The 15,304-nt window shown below is 41.2% G+C and overlaps 1 protein-coding gene across 7 annotated transcripts in view; it reads right to left on the minus strand.

Moving 5' to 3' along the window:
* The window catches only part of HGSNAT (heparan-alpha-glucosaminide N-acetyltransferase), an 89,310-nt gene that overhangs the window by 22,447 nt on the left and 51,559 nt on the right, over window positions 1-15,304 (minus strand). For 6 of the 7 annotated variants that reach the window (XR_010409672.1, XR_008506492.2, XM_064585454.1 and 3 more), the window contains exons 2-5: window positions 10,453-10,568; window positions 4,560-4,696; window positions 3,994-4,115; window positions 1,605-1,674 (exon numbers count right to left, since the gene is read on the minus strand). Coding sequence is in view for 5 of the 7 variants with exons in the window: in XM_064585452.1 (XP_064441522.1) it covers window positions 1,605-1,674; window positions 3,994-4,115; window positions 4,560-4,696; window positions 10,453-10,568 (445 nt within the window). In the remaining 2 variants the exon portion in view is untranslated. Of the gene's footprint in view, window positions 1-1,604; window positions 1,675-3,993; window positions 4,116-4,559; window positions 4,697-10,452; window positions 10,569-11,153; window positions 11,260-15,304 lie in introns of all 7 variants that reach the window. The other variant, XM_045879951.3, reaches the window with a different exon arrangement.

Below are 15,304 nucleotides of genomic sequence, written 5' to 3' on the forward strand. Positions count from 1 at the left end.
GTTCAATCTGTCTCGTAAGTTTTTTCTCCAGTTTAATTGTTCAAATCAGTCTCTAAACATCACCCACGTATCTAATGCATATATTCTTATTTCTTCTCTTTATTCCCCACAACTCACTCCTATTTCTACTTTATTCAGCACTGGTAACATCACCATCACATGAACAATATTAAAACGGAGACATCTAAGGAAGGGAGAAAGGAGAAAGTAAGATATTTAAACATTGAAATTTTAGAAATGCACTTAATTTTCTTGTACATGCTTGTCCTCCCAGCAAAAGGAGAGAGATCCTGTATTCTCACTACTGCCTCAGATTTTGTTCCGGTTCTGACATACCCGAACATCCTTGGACTTCCAGAGGCAAGCTGGAAAGTGCTGGGGCAAGGGACAAGGGCTCCTGCTTTGCCAGCAGAGCATCCTGCCTGCAAGGCTGCAGAGGCAGAACCTCACGCTACGAGGAGTTTCAGTTCCACAGTGGAATGAGGTGGGATTTCTTCCCTTTGCAAGAGCTCGAGATCAGCTACCAATTACTTTAGAAAGCGATGCCATAGATTCACTGATATTAAAAGGAGCCAATGAAAACACTGTAATAAACTGGAATAATATTTGCATCCTATCAAAAGACAGACAAGATAATATCTTAATTCAAACAAACTCTTCTGCTGAAATTATACTCTGCCTCTAAAAAGCAGTTGGGTTAAAAATCTGCTTCTGAGCAAGAAATAGTCCTTTTATCCTTACAGACCCTTGTATTTCTAGGATGCACAAAGGGAGAGTCAGACTGCGTGAACTCCCCAAAGCTGCTAGGTTCCCTCAAGGCAGCAGACTTAAAAGACTAGGTTTTCTTCCTTCCAGTTTGGATATGGCTCACCCATAAAATCTTGTGATCCCTCCAGACCCTAACAGGCTGAACACGTGAAAATTGCATCAATCTTACTTCTTTAAAAACATGAAAAAACTTTCCTTTGAAAGGTGATCTGCCAGGCCTGGATCTATGTGACTTTCTTTTTGTTTCCCAGTCTATTCATTCACTCTCACCAGACTCGCTGTTAACCAGGCAGAGAAAGGAGAAGGAATCCCCTCACCAAGCTGCCAGTCCCAACCAGGGAAAAGCAAGTACACGCTGAGGTCTGGAGGTCCGGCACCCCATCCTCCATCTCTGCTGCCCGATGCCCAGCTGGCAGGAGCCGGGAAGCTGGACCAGAGGGGTGGCCTCAGGGCTCAGGGCCAGACAGGAGGAGGGGTGGAAAGCAATGCACAGCTGCCTCCTGAGATCAGCCCAGGCCACTCCCACTCACTGCAAAAGCAGGCTGTGAGATCCTTCAGGAAAGGACTTCTCAAGCATTTTCTTCTGTTTTCAGCCATTGGGGAGGATTGAAGGCAAAGATCCATTCGAACTAGGTGATCATTTCCCTGAAGTCAGGGACCATCTCTTATTCTACATCGATCCCTGATACCCCAGGCTGGGCCAGGCATAGTGGACCCAGTAAGTATTTATTTAATCAAAGAATAACGGTCACTGAAAGGGTCAAACCAGCCTTCCTGAATATATTTTTTCTATATTCTACTTCCCCCAATTGTGCCCTCCCCTAACATCTGCTTACCTCAACAAGAACCTCAGAAAGGATACTGCAATGATGAGTGCCACACCAACAAGGAACGCAATACACACAGCTATAAAAATCAAAAGAAAACACCGTATCACCAAAATGTCATCCTAAGCATCGAAGCTGTCACATCACTACATTTAATCTGTAAATGAAAAACGCAAACAAAACAAGTGAGGAAAAAGCTTGTATTCTTCTGCTAACTTTCCTATAAACGCTTGAGAACATTCATCATTAGGGGAGTGCTCATTTTCATCATGAAAAATATCAAACATGCACAAAAGAACAGAGATTTGCATAATAAGCCCAAGTATACCCATCACCCAGATTCTAGAATTATCAAGATACTGTCGCTCTTGCTTCTTCTGTTGCTACGCTGCCTCTGTGTCTTTGCCTGAAGTATTTTTAAGCAAATCCCAGACATGTCCTTTCCTCCATCCATCTTCAGTATGTATCTCTAAATACTGAAGATGTGTCGGCATCGTGCAACCCCTGACGTTGCCCACTGAGGAGGCTTCTGGAGTCTTCTACCAAAAATGCATGCCCTCTATCTAGGTGTGAAGAAACAGCGAGCAAGTGCAAATGACAAAATAACCGGCCAGTCCTCTTCAAAAGTGTCAAGGTCATGAAAGACAATGAAAGGCTGCAGGAACCTGACAACTAATTGGGCTGTGGGATCCTGGACTGAATCCTGGACCAAAGAACTGGCCTTAGAAGGGACAATGGGAGAAATCTGAAAAACCTATACATCAGTTAATAGCACTATGTCCTGGTTTTGATCATTATATATAGGTAACTGCACTATGATTATATAGTTTAGGGGTTTAGGGGAAGCTGGAAGCTCCTTTTTTGCAATGTTTCTTATAAGTCTAAAATTATTTCAAAATTAAAAGTTTCTTTAAAATGGGTTTTATTGGGGCGCCTAAGTGGCTCAGTCGTTAAGTGTCTGCCTTTGGCTCAGGACATGATCCCAGAGTCCTGGGTTTGAGCCCCGCATCAGGCTCCCTGCTCCGTGGGGAGCCTGCTTCTCCCTCGCCCACTCCCCCTGCTTGTGTTCCTTCTCTCGCTGTGTCTCTGTCTGTCAAATAGATAAATAAAATCTTTAAAAATAAAATAAAATGGGTTTTATTATATAATCACCATGTCATTAACAACTCCTCTCTGGCTAATAGAGTCCATATTCCAATTTTTCTAGTTATTTCAAAAATGTTTTTTGTAGTTAGTGTGTTCAGATCAGGATACAAACAAGGTTCACGTTTTCTATTTGCTCGTTATGTCTCTTTAATTGCATTTAGACATAAGCAACCATTGATTTGTTTGAAGCAAGTCATCTATGAGGACGTCTCATGTTCTAGATCTGTCAGTCAGCTTCCTCATGGTGTCACTAACTCGTTCTATCCTCCAAATGTTCTGCAAATGGGCAATTAGCTGTAGAGGCTTGACTAACAAAGTTCAACTTCTTTGGGCAAGAATGCTTCACAGATGGTGCTGTGTCTTTCCCACCAAAGTATTGTCTTTGTTTAGGGAAGGGGCTCTTTCTTTTAAGTTTCATAAGAGACTCATTGGTTTTTGTAGATTCAATATGTTTCCATCAATTACATTCATTGTTCTTTTTAATGCTTAAACTGGCCCATGTTGGCCCTTTCAGGTTGGCTTTTCCATTCTTTTGACATGACCCTATGGTCTTCAAAAGCTTCACTGTGAACAGTACTTATTAATGCCACTGGGATTTATCATCTTATCTAATGGGGAGGCTCAGACTGACAGATTTTCTTTTTCTTTTTTAAGATTTTATTTATTTATTTGAAAGCAAGAGACAGCACAAGCAGGGAGAGGGGCAGAGGGAGAGAGAGAAGCATGCTCCCCACTGACCAGGGAGCCTGATTCAGGGCTTGATCCCAAGACCCTGGGATCATGACCTTAGCTGAAGGCAGACGCTTAACTGACTGAGCCACCCAGGCACCCCTCAGACTGACAGATATTCTTCAGTGGAGTTATTAAAGAATGAACAGTCCTTAATCTAAGGGACTTCTGGGCTGTCCCTGTAAGACCCATACAGGGAATACTATCCTAAAACAAGGAAAGATACTTGACAGTCATTTGCCCTATTTCTAGTTTCTTTCTATTGCATTAACTTTTTTTGGCTTATTTATGCTTCATAATTAAACTAAATAACATCTATGAGAATATGTTGATCATACAATTTTCTTATATATCACATAATTTTCTTGGTATACACCAATGACACAATCATTATAAATATACCATAACTAAATAAGATAGATAATCCAGGTTTTAAAGTACAGAGAGTGTTGCAAACAGTACTCAAAAACTAAAACCTTTAAAACACAAATTTAAAAAAAATCAACAAAGAGCATATACGTACGAAGGTTACTGTCAATTGGATTCTTGTTGACAATGATGTCACAAGTAATTTCATTGACTGCATTATGGGTGTGCTTTACCAAGAGTGAATAGTTCCCAAATTCTCCAAATTTGTATTCCAGCCTATAAAGACATGGTAAAATTAAGAAAAATGGCTAGATTAGGACATAAGGAGTTGGATTATGGTAATGTCATCAAGGCAGAGTGACAGGCATTCCTGAGGGCAGACTGGGAAAGATATAAAAAAATGGGTTTTGCTTTTTTGTTTGTTTGTTTTTTTAAGATTTTATTTATTTATTTGACAGAGAGAGACACAGCCAGAGAGGGAACACAAGCAGGGGGAGTGGGAGAGGGAGAAGCAGGCTTCCCGCTGAGCAGGGAGCCTGATGCGGGGCTTGATCCCAGGACCCTGGGATCATGACCTGAGCCGAAGGCAGATGCTTAACGACTGAGCCACCCAGGTGCCCCTAAAAAAATGTTTTGAAGGAAGGAAAAGCTAAAAATCAAATAGGGAACAACCAGACAGAAACTGCAGGCGTCAGTAGTCACATCAAAGCAGGTACAAACCTACAAACTTCTTTCTCTTCCAAGGTGTCATTAAGCTGCAGGAGCGATCCATGCTGGGTGCTCACCGCCCCCACGGCAATGCTAGGCTTCCCGGGTCTCCCACTCCAGGAAACATTTACCAGAACCTGAAACAAGCACTGTACAACAGAAACACAAGCAACTGTCAGAGGTGTCTGAAAGGCCACTGCTTGTTGGTGCACATGAGTATCCCCCTGAACTCTTGAGATGACTTTTCCTTCATCCTTATAAAAAAACTTAAATTCCAATAACTTAGGTAAAATTTGCCTATATCACTATATGTAAATTTTTCACATAATGAACAAATAGCATATACTGTCTTGTATTCCACTGTTTTACATATTACATACAAGTAAATTTCCATGATTTCTTCAAAAGCTTCCCTGTGAACAGTACTTATTAATGCCACTGGGATTTATTATCTTATCTAATGGGGAGGCTCAGACTGACAGATTTTCTTTTTCTTTTTTAAGATTTTATTTATTTATTTGAATTTTTAATGGTTGCATTATAATCCATTAAATACTAAAATTGTGAGTATTTAGGCTGCTTTCAAAGCTTTTTTGTTTTATCTTTTTGTGTATCATTTATATAAATTATGTTTATAAAGACATCATATATATAATTATATATATAAATTATATTATATATAATACATATAATTATATATAATTTATATAAATTATCTTGTTTTCAAAGATCTACACATGATGTTCTTATTCCTTTAAATTCTTTCCCTAAAATACATTTCCAAAAATGAGGTTACTGGATAAAAAATAATCATTTTATTGGGGCGCCTGGGTGGTATAGCCTGTTAAGCGTCTAACTCTTGGTTTCCGCTCAGGTCGTAATCTCAGGGTCATGGGATCAAGCGCCGTGTTGGGCTCTGCACTCAGTGCAGTCCGCTTGGGGTTTCTCTCTCCCTCTCCCTCTAAGCTCCCCCTCAAATAAATAAATAAATCTTTTTAAAAAAATCATTTTAATGGTTCTTGTTATATGTGGCCGAAGAGTCCTCAATAAGAAAAATTACAGTACATTTGTTTCTCATTAGACTTACCAGGATTTAAAAATCATTCCTCTTTTTGTTCACATACTAAATATTTATGATATCACAGTGTTAAGATTACATTTTAAATTATCGGATTAAATAATTCAATATTTTTTTGTTATTTTATATGCCTTATGGTGTGAACCATCTCTTAGATACAAAATCCCCTTGAACATAATCTTAGAAATATGTCTTCACATATTGCAATATTAAACTTTTAACCATCTCAAATATTTCCCCATTCTAGTGCTTTCCTTTTCATCAAGTAGGCTCAATTGGTTAAGTATCTGACTCTTAATCTCAGCTCAGGTCTTGATCTCAGGGTTGTAAGTTCAAGCCCCACACTGGGCTCCACACTGGGCATGGAGCCTACTTAAAAAAAACAAAACAAAACAAAATCATCTCTTGACTCCTTTTAATTTTTCTATCATTTTCACAGGCAGGAAGTGACAGAGGCAGGATTCAAAGCAGGCACTCTGCTCTTAACCAGTCCATTCTACCACTTTCTGGACTGGTTCAGTTTACCAGTTTAATCCTTAAACCCTAATGAGCTTGACCTATCACAGTCTGATGATAGTGAATGCTTATTTCTTACCACAGTTTTGTTCTGTAATTTCTAACATCAGTTTTTTTTAAAGATTTATTTATTTATTTTAGAGATAGAGAGCATGGGGAGGGACAGAGGGAAAGGAGTGAGAGAATCCACAAGCAGACTCCCAGCTGAGCAGGGAACCAGATGTGGGGCTCAATCCCAGGACCCTGAAATCATGACCTGAGCCAAAATCAAGAGTCAGCGTGGCTCAGTTGCTTATTTATTATTTTAGAGAGAGACAGAGAGCATGAGCAAGAGGGGCAGAGGAAGAGGGAGAGAGAATCTCAAGCAGACTCCACACTGAGTGCAGAGCCTGATGCAGGGCTCTATCTCACTACCCTGAGACGGTGACCTGAGCCAAAACCAAGAGTCTCTTGCTTAATGGTCTGCACCACCCAGATGCCCCCTACCATTACTTTCTATGTATTGTAGGGGCCCATCTTAATTCTGAACCTTTTCATTTGGTGTGCTTCTGTTTTAGTATTAACATTTCATTTATTATTTATGCAAATGCTAATGCCTGACTGGCCCCCTTTATTCCCTACATATACCTCATGAAAGAACAGTATGTCTTTTTGTTTTCAATGTATTCTTTTTAAGTACAATAGTCTCATATTTTAGTATTTAATATGTTATTAGTCAATGTAGTTATGTATAAATTTCCTTTTTCCAAAATTTGAAATTATTCACAATATTTTAATACAAATGAGTCTTATTTTTATGCAAGTTAATCCATTTGTATTTGTTGCAATTTGATGCTCACCCTGAATTCCTTCCTCTACTTTTATTGTCTTCTTTGGTCATTTATATATTTTCCATAATGTATATTCTTTTTTAATAATATTTTAAAGATACAGTAATATTAATTATTATGTTTATCATACTTAGAGCAAGTCTACTTAAAAAAAATGAAATGGCCTTGTTTATTCTAATTTATGTCTGAAAATAATTAACAGTCAAAAGTAACAGATCACCTTCACAGCAATGAAAGCCCAGGATTCCTGTCTCCCACTCTCTGCTTCTCCCTTCTTCTTGCCACCTCCAGAGCCCCTGAGGAATACTGTTCAGAAGGCTAAACAGCAATTTTTTTTTTCTTTTTTCTTTTCTCATTTACATCTTACTTTTATTTAGTCAGTTATAATGATTACTCATAGTTAACATTACAATACTAACCTTCCTCCAATTTTGGCTCTCTTTTCAAAAGCACTTGCTGACATATTATAGGTATCTTTGGCTGTCTTGAAGTTATGAAATCGACACATTTTTTCAATGTTTATGTGTTTTACATGTGTATGTACCTTAAGTGTTTCTACTTTAAGGAAAGAGAGATAAAGAGGAAAGGGAATTCTCAATTTAACCAGATAACTGATTTCCTTCACCTGTAAGTCCACCGTTCTCAGATATTTATTCAGTTTACAGAACACAAATTATTATAATTTGCATTCCTTTGAATGTCTGTCTCTATATTTGCTTAAAGATTTTTAAATTATCATTAATGTTCAGAATTGTTAAAAGGTTATGTCTTGATAGCATTTTCTGGTTGTTTAACCTTTACAGGCTCATAAGTGTCTTTCCAGTTTCCAGGCTAAGGTCTTTTCTGCAACTGTGGAACATTTTCTACAACTACGTTTAAGTGCAAACTCTATCACTCCTTTACTCATTTTCCTAAAACATAATTATCTCCGTACTCTTTTATTTTTTTGGTAAAGATTTATTTATTTATTTGAGAGAGGGAGAAAGAGCGAACATGCATGCAGTGGGGAGGGGCAGACGGAAAGAATCTCAAGCAGACTCCCCGCTGAGCATGAAGCCCTATACGGGCCGATCTCACAACCCTGAGATCATGACCTGAGCCAAAATCAAGAGTCCGACGCTTAACCAACTGAGCCATTCAGGCGCCCACATGCTCTTTTAAATAAATTAGTAATATTTTTCCTGAACTAGTCTCATGTAGCTAATTCTTCTGTTTTTTGATTCTGTCACCAGCATCACTGTTTTGTACCAATGATTTAACTTTTTTTTATTCTAAAGATGCTTTACTTGACCTATGGCTAATACCCTGGCAATGCACTCTTTTTTCCCCCTCAACTTGTTTTTCCATAAATTTTAGGCCATTATTGTCTTTTTAGAAGACATTTTGCTCATTCTCTGAATTACCTGCAGCTTTGAAATTCAGTAATGTTGATTTTTTTTTCAGGTTTCTTTTTAAGTCCTTCTCATAGGCTGATATATCTTTTCTTTGTCTTTGCTATTTTTTAAACATTATAGATTTTCTTGGCTTCATGTTACTTTATAGAGCTCTCAATGGGCTTAATGAAATAGAGGAGGGATCACGTATTGCTTCATCACCTCTTCAGTTGGTACCCATACTGGGGATTCTTTTGTTTGCTTTTTAAAGCTATTTACAGTAAACAGGTCCCTATACAGACAGTCCCTGACTGATAGGGATTCGACTTACGGTTTTTCAGCTTTATGACCATATGAAAGCGATATGCATTCAGTAGAAATTTACTTGGAATTCTGAATTTTCATCTTTTCCTGGGCTAGATATATGCAGCAGGACCCTCCTTCATGATGGTGGATGGTAGTGGCAAGCCAAAGCTCCCAGCCAGCCATGCAATCATGAGGGTTAACAACGGACACGCCATAGGCTAGTGTAAGTATTCTGAGAGCATTTAAGGTAGGCTAGACTAAGCTATGATGTTCAGTAGGTCAGGTGTTTTAAATGCATTTTCATCTTACAGTATTTTCAATTTACAGTGGGATGTAACCCATTGAGGGACACTCTATACATTAAAATTGCTCCCGTGGGGAAGCCTGGGTGGCTCAGTTGGTTGGGCATCTGACTCTTGATTTAGGCTCAGGTCATGATCTCAGGGTTGTGAGATCAAGCCCCGCCTCTGGCTCCATACTGGGTGTGGAGCCTGCTTAAGATTCTCTGCCCCTCCCCCTATTAAAAAAATTACATAAATAACAATTTTAAAATAAATTAATTAAATAAAAATTCCTCCTCTGAAAGCAGTACATTCAAATGCTCAATTTGGAAATAGAGAATATTTTATTTTACATAGAGTAGCCTTGTACTTAAAAAGCAACAAGGTCTAGGAGTTGTACCTTCAGTTAAAATAAATCCTTTATCAATCAGCAAGCAAAGGAGAAAAAAAAAAAGAGATGCAAAAACCAGAAACAGACTCTTAACTATAGAGAACAAACTGATGGTTACCAGAGGGCAGATGAGTTGGGGGATGGGGGAAATAGGCAATGGGGATTAAGAGTACACTTCATGAGCACTGAGTAATGTATAGAATTGTTGAATCGGGGGCGCCTGGGTGGCTCACAGTTAAGCGGCTGCCTTCGGCTCAAGTCATGATCTCAGAGTCCTGGGATCGAGCCCCGCATCGGGCTCCCTGCTCAGCGGAGAGCCTGCTTCTCCCTCTCCCTCTGCCTGCCACTCTGCCTACTTGTGCTCTATCTCTCTGTTAAGTAAATAGATGGAATCTTTAAAAAAAAAAGAAAGAATTGTTGAATCACTACATTGTACACCTGAAACTAATATTAACACTGTATGTTAACTGTACTGGAATTAAAATTTAAAACTTAATAAAAATAAATACATCCTTTATCATCAGGAGGGCAGATCCCTGGAATAAGTGCCATACCTCAACCTGAGCCTGCCGGTGGTCCTCACTACCTTTGCCCTTGGAGAATACCCAGGTGTCTCACTCCTTCTTTCTCTGGTCCAGCAATGGGGTTATGCATCAGGCAGAGGAGTAAAATAAAACATTGCTTTCACTCATCACCAAGAACTGAGTTTTTAAAAGATGGGGAGGGGAAAATGTAAGAGACTGATGTTGCTCACTGCTAGGTATTCTCCCTGATTATGTCTTCTGATTCTTTCTACAGCCTATTTGTTTCCTTACCTATAAAACTGAAGTGAGGGCGCCTGGGTGGCTCAGTTGGTTAAGCGACTGCCTTCGGCTCAGGTCATGATCCTGGAGTCACAGGATCGAGTCCCGCATCAGGCTCCCTGCTCGGCAGGGAGTCTGCTTCTCCCTCTGACCCTCCTCCCTCTCATGCTCTCTGTCTCTCATTCTCTCTCTCAAATAAATAAATAAAATCTTTAAAAAAAATAAAACTGAAGTGAACATGTGAAGGGCTTCAGGTATGAGAGCATTAAGGATCATTTCAAACAGCCCCAAAGCAAACAAAATTGTGAGCATGAACATAATACCTACGTGATAGCAGCATTCGGAATTCCAGAAGACAGTCAGGTTTGTTCCATGTAGTTCATTGTGGATGAGCAGCAAAGCCTGGTCCATCTTCAGGTCTACATGCTTTTTTTTATCTAAGTCTGGTAAGAATTAGGAAAAAAAAGTTTTTAAACAACAGACAAAGCATCTGGAAGACACATTAGAGACAAAGAGCACCTGTGTGAACAATGGTCTCACAGGCGTGCTTCTCAAAGGCCTGCACTCAGGGGCTCTGCAGCCTCTCGTCCCTTACCACAAGACTGCACGGCCATGCACACGTGCGCACGCACACACACACACACGTGCCCTTTTGCACACATGCCTCTACCACAGACAAGGATTCAGTTAACACCATTCACACCCTGTGTGTAAACGGACCATTTGGGAGTTTATGTTCATCACATTCTAAAGTGTGAGGGGCACTGAATTTACTAGTTTCACATATCTTCTATTTGACAATATGCCAATCTCATGAGCTGGTATTTTCTCCATTTTGCAGATGAAGAAATTAAGACTCAAAAGGATTTGATCATTGTGCACGGCCAGAGTTCTGTGAAATCACTGTGTGTACCCAGTTTGTGTGGGTCCAAAGCCCGAACTTCCCTGGACCATGTTACTCCATTCTGAGTGCGGCTCAGGAGATGCCAGGATGCCCGGTCAGCAGGGCTCTACAGGGATTTGCACACCCTTTAAAGTTGAGAAGCTCTGTCTTATATCACTTGGGCTTGACTTCTGAATCTCCTTCTGGTTTCCACAGCAGATTTCAAGTAAGAAGAGACGATGAGCTTCAGTCTGAAGGGAGAAAGACCTGCTGCTTTGTATTCCCTAGGCTTAGAGCTCACCACTTTACTAGATGCTCTTTTGATGACCTGAAGACCACGACCGTGAACATTCTAAATTTCACCTGTTGACTTGGTAGGCAAACAAAGAGAACTACTATTGGGTAAAGTGAAAGCAAAATATTTCATTTAGACCAACATCCCCATTTATATTATTATATGAAAGAGAAATTAATTTGCCCTCTAGCTTCCAGGCCAGAAAAGAGAAAGAGAGAGAGGGAAAGAGAAACTATTTAATAACACAATGAGACAGGTAATAATCTAAGCTCTTTTTTTTTAAGAGGGAGAAGCAGATTCCTCACTGAGCAGGGAGCCCGACGCAGGGCTCAATCCCAGGATGCTGGGATCATGACCTGAGCTGAAGGCAGACGTTTAACCGACTCAGCCACCTAGGCGCCCCTAATCTAGCCTCTTTTATTTTGTAATATGAAAGCTTCCTTCAGGGCTCCCTGGAAACTCATGTGAACAGTTAATTGGTTAATTCGGAAAATTCTTCTCCGTGGCCAGTCTAAATTCCTCATTTTATTTTATTTAAAGATTTTATTTATTCATTTGAAATACAGAGAGAGAGCATGAGCAGGGAGAGAGGTGGAGGGAGAGGGAGAAGCAGGCTCTCCACTGAGCCAGGAGCCCGATGTGGGGCTCGATCCCAGGACCCTGGGAACATGACCCGAGCCGAAGGCAGACACTTAACCAACTGAGCCACCCAGGCGCCCCTAAATCCCTCATTTTAAAGTTTACCTGAATTTACCCTTATTTAGCTCTCTGTAAAGACAAAACCCACAATATATAATTCTCTTTTTTTAAATTTATTTATTTATCTGAGAGAGAGAGAGAGCATGAGTGGAAGGGGCAGAGGGAAAGAATCTCAAGCAGACCCTACACCGAGCAGGGAGCCAGACGAGGGGCTCAATCCCAGGACTCTGAGATCATGGCCTGAGCCAAAACCAAGAGTCGGACACTTAACCAACTGCACCACCCAGGCACCCCAACAATATATAACTCTTAATAATCTATTGAAAATCTTTTCCCTCTCTAGACTAAACAAAGTTATACCCATCACTTTTTCTGTTGTTACTCTTCTGAAGAGCTTCTTCTAGTAGAAGCAGTGTTTGGGACCAGAGATAAAACATGGCGGGTTAAGTGTCTGGACTCCAAGTTACAACAATGTGAATTTGAATTCCACCCTGTCTCAGTTTCCTCACCAATAAATTAAGAGTCTAGAGGTTCTGCACTCAATTTCTATTGAGGGGCGAAGGTTCCCACATCACCAGCTGGGCATCCTACAATTCAACTCAGTTCTGACACTCTCCACCTGGAGACAGTGTAAGATCCCACAGACAGGGGCTCAGTCCCTCAAGAGTCCCACAAGTCCGCCACCACCTTCAGAAGCCAGTCACCAGTGCAGGTTACCACCCGTGCTTCTGACCGACCAGTTAGAGACTGGAGGTTCCCACAACCCCCTCCTCAGTTTCGATTAATTTGCTAGAGCGGCTCAGAGAACTCAGAGAAACATTTTACTAGTAGACTACTGGTATATTATAAAATGATAAAGCTCAGGAACAGCCAGATGGAAGAGATGCATAAGGCAAGATAAGGGGAAAGGGCGCAGAGCTGCCATGTCCTCTCCCAGGCCACTACTCTCTCCAGATCTCCAATTGTTCACCAACCCAGAAGCTCTCTGAACCCCATCCTTTGAGTTTTTATGGAGGCTTCATTACATGGGCAATTGATTAAATCATTGGTCATTAGTGCCTGATTCAACCCCCAGTCCCTCCCTCCTCCCCAGAAGCTGGTTGTGGGACTGAGCTCCAACCCTGTAATCACAGGGTCGGTTCTCCTGGCGACCAGCCCCATCCTTAGGTGCCTTGCAAAGATCACCTCATGAACATAACAAAGACACCTTGGCTGCTCTCCTCACTGAGGAAATTCCAAGGGGTTTAGCAGTCCTGTGCAAGAAACGGGAATGAAGACCAAATATATATTTCTTCATATAAATCACAGTATCTCAAATTCTAATAGTGTGTACTTCATAGGACTGTTGGGAAGGCTACGGTTGATAATATACGTAATGTGGTTGGCGCAGAATCTGAAATGAAGCAACGGTTCAACACATGATAATTATAACGTCCAGGCCACATCCAACCAACGCAGAGCTTCACTGGGGTTAGGGATACATGGTTAAATATTTTCCACCGTTGTTTCCGCTTTTTTCATGTAACTTCATTTCCAATTCCTTCCCATTTTAAGAAGTGATGCTATATACATCTAAAATTAACATGTTCTCCTTTTGACATAGGTCCTTAACTTCCAGGAGTGAAATTTTATAGCCTTTTAAATAGCTTTTGCTATGTATCGCCAAGTTCCTCTCCAATTGAGCTGTGCCGATTTACGATGACACCTGTGGTGACTTGTGCTCCCAGGTGATACAAATTACACACCTGAATGTGCACCAGGCTCCAACAGCCCCATGAAATAGCTCCTGATGTCTCCATTTTCTGGATGAGGAATCTGAGGCCTGGAGAGGTCAAACAACTTGCCTCAAGTCACCCACCAGCCACCAGGACTTAACGCTGCGGGCAGTCTGACCAGCACCTGACCTCTGTGACCAGTCTGCTGAGGGTAAACCCCAGAAGCTGGGCCAGTGATTTTTGGACTTTTAATTTTTTTCCTCACTTTTGAGCCTGATGTATAGAAAATATAGTTTCCTTACTGTTTTAGGTTAGAAATAATGATTGGCAAGCTTGAAAATCTTTTCCAAATGTTTACCATCAGTACTTTCCTGTGAATTGTTGGAATGTTCATTTATTTAACCACTTAACCCCCATTAAAAAGGAGACAGTAGGCCCAGAATGGAGTCACGTGTGCTAAACCCCACCCAGACCTAAGACCTACCCTAACTGCTTCTTCAGCTTTGGCCAGCAATGGGGTCTTCAACCAGGCAATATGGAACTTCCTGTCAGCATCAGGAGGTAATCTGCTGATAGATCCTTTCTGTTCCCCCCTAGGAAGGTCACCTTGCTTAAAACAATGCAGTTTGGGGGAATAATTTCCTTTTTCCTCTCCCTCTCTGCCTTTAAAAACCTTTCCTTTTCTGCTGCTCAATGAAGTTCCTTTCTACACTATTTGCTAGATGGGAAGCTGCCCCATTCATGAGGTGCTGAATGAAGCCAATTTGATCTTTAAATGTACCAGTTGTCTTTTTGTTATTTAACAGATTTGGTGGCAGCGGTGGGATTGAAGGAGACTTCCGATGACTCCAGGGAAAATGAGAAACATGGGCATGGTACCCCACAAACACTCTGAGTTCACGGTCTCGCTCACCATGTCTGAGTGCCATGGGTAAGTTCTCTCTTGGTTCTGTGCTCTGCTCTCTGTATCAAGCCCTCGAACTAACTGCCTCTTCAGTCCACAATTCCAGGCTTTTTAAGTGGAAAACCCCAGCCCCTAATCTCATCCCAAGGTCAATGTGGGGAATGTTGGAAGCAGTGTGCAGTTCTGCACCATGGGGAGCCCCCAATCTGCAACCCCCATCTGCTGGGGTCTGCTGGTTCGACCCTTTCCCCAGCCCAAGGCTCCACAGGGACTGCTGGTAGTGCACACAGGGCCTTCTACTGGCCATTCCACAGAAACTTCCAAACCCGGAATTTCGGTTCTGTTCTCAGATTCCACACTGGCAAGGGCCAGCGTTTTAGTCTGCCGTTCTCCCCTGGGAATCCTTCCCCAGATTCCATGTCTGTCGGGAGCAGGTGCAGTTCTCATTTGTTTGGAATCAGTCTACAGGCCCCATTCTTTGAGGTTTGCTGGCTCAACACTTTCCCCTGCCCCCAGTTCTTTGGTTACAGCTGATGTCCACAGGTTTGGTTCCTCAGATACTACTACTGGTTGCTGCGAATGTGCACATGATGGAAAGGTGAACTGCTCATGGGAATTGGGGAGGCCAAAGAAGCCACAAAAATTGGTAAGCACGAGTCAAGCATTTAAAAGCTGTTAAGAGT

The sequence above is a fragment of the Mirounga angustirostris genome, unplaced genomic scaffold (assembly GCF_029215605.1).
Source record: "Mirounga angustirostris isolate CCGP_5_RB_7025 unplaced genomic scaffold, mMirAng1.0.hap1 SCAF_2, whole genome shotgun sequence".
NCBI classification, from domain to species: Eukaryota; Metazoa; Chordata; class Mammalia; order Carnivora; family Phocidae; genus Mirounga; species Mirounga angustirostris.